This window comes from Acanthisitta chloris, unplaced genomic scaffold (assembly GCF_000695815.1).
Source record: "Acanthisitta chloris isolate BGI_N310 unplaced genomic scaffold, ASM69581v1 scaffold9330, whole genome shotgun sequence".
In the NCBI taxonomy this organism is placed as follows: domain Eukaryota; kingdom Metazoa; phylum Chordata; class Aves; order Passeriformes; family Acanthisittidae; genus Acanthisitta; species Acanthisitta chloris.
The window spans coordinates 1-6314 of NW_008652186.1; the positions used below are offsets into that span (position 1 = coordinate 1).

The following is a 6314-nucleotide window of genomic DNA, read 5'->3' on the forward strand; positions in this document are numbered from 1 at the left end:
GGCCCGGAGCCCGGCAGCAAGCAGCAGCCGCAGCAGCAACAGCCGGAGCCGCCGCCAGCCCCCTCCTCCCGCGAGGAGACGTGCCACTTCCTCAATGCCATCTTCCTCTTCCTCTTCAGGGAGCTCAGGGACACTGCCCTGGTCAGGAACTGGGTCATCAAGAAGATCAAGGTGGAGTTCGAGGAGCTGCTCCAGGCCAAGATGACAGGGAAGGTGCTGGAGGGGCTCAGCCTCAGGGACGTGTCTCTCGGCAATGTCCTGCCTGTCTTCAAATCCGTCAAGCTCATTCGGCCGGTGGTCTGCAACGAGGAGGGCTGCCCCGAGGAGCTGGGCTTTGAGGTGGACCTGGAGTACAACGGTGGCTTCCACCTGGCAATCGATGCCGACCTGGTGTTTGGCAAGTCAGCCTACCTCTTCGTCAAGATCTCGCGGGTGATGGGGAAGCTGAAGCTGGTCTTCACACGCCTGCCCTTCACGCACTGGTCCTTCTCTTTCATGGATGACCCTGTGATACTCTTTGAGGTGAAGTCTCAGTTCGAAGGGAGGCCCATGCCTCAGCTCACCTCCATCATAGTGAACCAGTTCAAGAAAGTTATTAAGCGCAAGCACACGTTGCCCAATTATAAAATCAGGTAAGGTGTCCCCTGCCCTCAGTTTGGCTTTGCGTGCTGTGCATTGCAGTTGCTCTTTTAATGGTTAAGAAGAGGTTTCTGTTAGCACTTCAGCAGTAGGGATGCTTGTACATTGCCTGTCTGCTGTCCAAAGCTTTCCATGAAGGAAGAAAGGATCATTTTCCATTTATAACAGGTGAAGAAGCCATTGGACACTGATGGTGTGACACACCTTGAGCTGTGTGTACCTAAATGGCAGAATTTGTAGGTATCCGAAATTTTGGGTTCCGTATCATGTGTCCAGCAACAGGACCTTGATAGTGCTCTTTGGAAGAGGTACAGGATGGCTCTGTGGGGAGTGTGTGGGTTTGGGATGTCCTCCCAAGCTTTTGCCACTGCTGAGCCGCCTGGGCCAGACTTGTGGCTTATGCTGACCCACAGAGGTGAGGTGGTTGTTGCTTAATGTGAGAAAGGGTAAACTTAACTCTCTAAGGAATATTTTTGAGACCCCATGATATATGCTCTCTGCTTCCTTTCTGGTCTGCTTGATTTCCTCATTAACTTTGGGGAAGTGTAAAAGTTGATAAGAGAAATATTGCTACTATTGTGGTAAGTAAAACTTCGGGGAGCCTCTGGGGGTTTGCGGGTTTTTTTGGTCTGTTTTTGTATGGCAGTAAGTTTTCTGTAAAAAATGCACATGCTGCAGCACAGACTGCAGTGTGTAGTGAATATAGTGAAGTGTTCAGTGATTCTTCTGTAGCAGAAGTGTCATCTTTGATTCCATCTTTGTTTCTGATTAAAAGATACTGAATGTCTTCCCACAGTACTATGTTACTGTTGTGTCTTACCACTCTTAGGGTACCTTGTTTCCTTTCTTTGTTGTTTATTCATTGTAGCATGTATTGTGTGTTGGGTAAGGATTTTTGTGTTGTTTACCACATTCTTCTGCAATAAGCCTTTTCTCTGAAATTCATAAGAGATGAGTAACTGAAAATGCCTGTTTGAATTTTGAAGTGTAATTTGTAGTGATGTAATTCTTAGTCTTTTCAGCTGGTTCTCCTGCAATTGAATTTATAAGAGTTCTCATGAATGTGGATTTGTAAAATATCCAAGACTTGGAAAGCCCTGACAGGACAATACGTAGTTTCTTTGAGTGATGCGATGGTCCCTTCAAATTTTGAGGTATGAATTGCTCTGCAGAGGAGAGCAATCCCATAGGCAGCAGGGAAGCTGCCAGGAGCAAGTTTGCTTCAGTTCTCTTACTGTTTTGGGAGGAGACTGAAGCTGTTAAGTGTGGAGAAGAGCCTGAAGAAGAGGCCTGGATAGCACACTCGTGGTGCAGAGTCAGCACTCAGCATACCTAGAAAGAGCAAGTACAGCACATGAACTTTACACTCCCTACACAAGTTTTTAGGGTTCCTGTGGAACCAGTGATGATGTGCTCCTCCCCTTCAGCAGGTGAAGACAGACATCTTCATTTCTCCTCTGAGAGGCTCTCATCACTTAACTGAGGTGTAGTCAATTTTCCACGAGTTTCTCAAACTTTCTGGACCAGAAAGAGTGGCTGAGGCATGTTAAGTGGCACTGACATGTGAAGGGAACTGGAAGGGAAAATAAGGAAAGACGCAGAGTGTAGAACCTGAGACAGAAATGAGTAGAAGTGTGAGGACAGAAGGTAGCTGACACTGAGAACAATACGTAAAGCATAAATTACTGTAAAACAGAAGAATTAACTGTCAATTTAAAATGTGCTCATTAGTTAAAGAAGCTGGGAATTTGAGTGCTCCAGAGGAAGATGCAGTATCATAGCTGGTTTTCACACTAGCTAGTAGGCTGGTAGCACAGAGTGGCAGATGTTCAGTGAAACAGTGTCCAACCCTGTGTGTGGTGCTTTTGACCTTTACATTTTATGCCTTGTTCTGAACAAGTCATTCTGACCCACTGTGCTGTGAGGGGTTGGCAGGACACTGAGCTTAATGCTCATTAATGAGATTGTCTTAAGGAAGGCAGGTCAGGTCATTGGTGTCTTAACTGTCCAGAATGTGGCCTTTAAAGTTTCAGTTGGGAACCTTTAACTGTTTGCAGTTGCTCAAGGTTTTGTGGAACACAATCTAAACCTCCCCAGTGTGTCCAGATGAGGTTAGGCAGGTGAATCCCTAGATAGCAAAACTTGCTGACTGCTGATTAGTAACGATGAAATCTTATGTGGTGGCAGAGCCATTGAGACGTTATAGTTTAGATATCATTGAGAATTGATTTGGAAAATAAGTGCCCTGCTGATAAGATGTAAAACTTGATGGTTTTCATGGAATTTGTGAGTAAACATTGGGTTGGGATTATGGTATCTTAATATATTCCTTATCAAAGAATATCTAGGAAAAACTCAGGAGTTTCACAACCCCGTAATAACCCCGTTACCTTGCTCAAAGCTTAACAGTTTCTCATCTGCAAGGAATGTGATTATCCTCTCCCTGTTTTTTTTCTATGGCCTATATGCCATATATGCCATATAATGTATAGTCAGTATTTGCTTCCATGTATAGTTCAAGACTCTTCTGATGTCTCCCTACTCTTGCTCGAGTAACTTTGTAAATAGATTTTTGGATAGCAGTAATTACACCCTTGTAAACAAAAGCACTTGGAGTGTGAGTTCTCTTTTTTTCAGCTGGTTAAAAGAGGCACTTTGCTACCCTGTTGGCTGTCAGAGTGAAGTCCACAAAGGAGTTTCATAATGTTTCAAGATGTTAATTAGCATTGAAAATAAAAATGACTAATATAAAATATAAAGAAAATGACAACTTCTATAAGTTTTTACTTGGTAGTGAATGGCATAAGAGAACTTTTGCCAACAGTTGTTTTTTAATATCCTGTAACTCAGTTTGTAGCAGTTCCCCCTCCTCTATTAGTTATAAAATACTGCATTAAAAATATATCTTCACATATATGCTGTCTGTTTCTACAGGCAAATGACTACACATGTACTTTGTATTCTTTGCAGTTACATGCAAAATTTATACAGCAGAGCAGTGATTATTAAGATCATGTTTTGTAACATCCATTGCTAGTTCTGACTGTGTGATGTGCATAACTGTAGCTGAAAGTAGAAAACGGCATTTTGCATTGTGTCTATAGGGAAAGGAATGCAACCTAGTAAGTGCATTTTAAAGTTTGACTAGCATTTTATGCACATTTTTCTCCATAACAGCAATTGTCTACTAATTGAAAAAGAAGGGATGCACTTTGTCCAAACAAATAAATAGTAATTTGTGTTTTATTCTAATAGCATGTAATCACTTTTCTCTGGCTCTTTAATAACTGTGTTTGTGTCTGGCAGAACTCAATGCAACCTAGTAAGTGCATTTTAAAGTTTGACTAGCATTTTATGCACATTTTTCTCCATAACAGCAATTGTCTACTAATTGAAAAAGAAGGGATGCACTTTGTCCAAACAAATAAATAGTAATTTGTGTTTTATTCTAATAGCATGTAATCACTTTTCTCTGGCTCTTTAATAACTGTGTTTGTGTCTGGCAGAACTCCCTATTTTGAAACTACTCTGCCATTGAGTGGGAGCTACTGCTCTGTATAGTAAAATTTGAGTAAATCCCTGGATGTAAGACTGCTGGTAAAATCAAGTGAATGGTATGCTGGGTTGGCTTGTTTTGTCATCATTGGTAAAGGATTTGTGCAATTCAGTTGATCGTAGCAACAGTTACTACTGTTTTACAGTTAACTAATTTTAATGTATCTGTTACTTTGTAGTAGAAATGCAAACAGCTTTTCTGAAAACACTGTGGTAATCACAGCAGCATCTTGTTCAGATGTGGGGCAGATATGACATGATCTTTTTTCTTCTCCAATATAAGTAAGTTTTGCTGCACTTCTGAGAAATGAGAGAACTGAGTCAATATTATTTCTTTTGTATAAATAACCCTAATGAATAATTGTAAGTATCATTTATTTGGCTCTACATACTCCATAACTCTTTTGACTTGACTATTTAAATGATACATTTTTAGTCCTAAGACAAGTTGACCAGTGGGTAGGAGCTTGAGAATGAGCATGGAAAGCCTTGACTTCCCTTGTTGTGATGTCAACTATTGGTGTTCTGCAGTGGCCACTGATCTACCAACTGTGTCTTGCTGTCCCCAAATCTCTAGTGCTGGCACTCTAAGGAACTGTTCAGTCAGTGTTGCAGTCTTGACTAGACTCTCAATTTATTTTTCATAGAGGTTTTTCACTAGAGCAGGACCGTGAATGCTATCAGCACAAAGTGGAGTTTAACTAGTGGCCTGAATCCAGCCTTTGGTTCTTCATTTTATACACTCAAACTCTTTGTTAATACTGTAGGCATTGTTCTGGTTTTAGCTTTCTAGATCATGTCCTTTTAATTCTAGCATGAAGTGGTTAACACTAAGCTTCAGTTCCTAGCATTGCCATAGCATGCTCAGTGTTTAGAGACACATAATAAGGACTATTTCAGGTGTCTGTCTCCTTGCTTGATGGTGCTGTTGCAGTAGTCATGAGTTCATCTGTGTTAGCTCTCTTAATGAGCTGTACCTTGCTCATTAACTTTTTATTAAGCTGCTTATGGTGGCAACCTGATATCCCCTTGCCACATCAGGTATTTAGGTACACTGATTGTGCTGCATTGCCTAGCCTGTTCTTAACTGCTTGGTGTAGGTTTGCTGTTTTGAACAGGTCCTGATGTACTTTTGGAGATTTTTGGGTGTTGGGCTCTTTCTAGATGATAAAAATACACTTTGCCGCAATGAAGTTGCAAAGCCCTGTGTGTGTGTATGTAAAGGGCAAGGAAGAAGTACTTGAAGTCTGGTCTCCCACCAAAATTTAACTTTCTGATATATCTTAAGCAATGATGTAAAAAAATCTGACAGGTGCTGGTTTGGGGTTTTTTTCTGATATTTGACATCTTGCAAGTTCATTCATTTGGATTCTGGGCAGATCAGGTATTGTCTAAGCAGTGAGGTCTCTATATTTTAAGAACACTTTGTTTCTCAGTTTGTTACATTAAAAAAAGCTGATGTTTTGCATTGATACTAACCTGTTTTGAGAAACTATGCTCAATGCATGCTGCCACAGAATGAGTGACTTTCTTTTCTTTAGAAGTAATCTCACAAAGGATTGCTTCAAACATTTCCATATTGGGTATTTACATGACCTCCTCTGGTCCCTTCCAACATGAATTACCCTTGGAACTGACCACTTGCAATATAATTAGTCATGTTAAATAGTTTGATGCTTTATTTGGAAGCTGGGGCTAATATTGAATTTCACTGGGAAGAACAATTAGACAAGCCTAGTTTAATTTACCATTATAGAATGCAGTTTGAGAGTTACATAGCAGTTTCTTATTTTTGGCAAAACTTAAGCTAAGAAGTAATATAAATAGCTATTGATTTGAAAAGTGTTTTATAAATAGAAATTACTTCATAATATGATAACAGAGGTATCGGAAAAAGTATTGAATAAAAATAGTATGTATTATTCATGTGATGAGGTTATATGCAGAAGTACCAGAAATAATTGTGGACTTTGGGATTGTGAGCATGTCTTAAGTCTCTTACTGGCTGCTGATTTCTGAAGTTTTCTCTACAGCTGCTGCAAAGGGAGAGGTTTTTTCCTGAGTGCATTTCTACTGTAGCTGTGATATGATTCTCTCTTATTAGTTAAATCTGTAAGGCA

General features: G+C 40.5%; 1 protein-coding gene across 1 annotated transcript in view; it reads left to right on the forward strand.

Moving 5' to 3' along the window:
* Positions 1–3: 3 nt before the first annotated feature.
* Positions 4–6314, forward strand: part of PDZD8 (PDZ domain containing 8) — a gene marked incomplete at its 5' end in the record, with an annotated part of 53980 nt that continues 47669 nt past the window's right edge. The window contains one exon of the mRNA XM_009076305.1: positions 4–632. Coding sequence (XP_009074553.1) covers positions 4–632 — 629 coding nt within the window. The remainder of the gene's footprint in view (positions 633–6314) is intronic.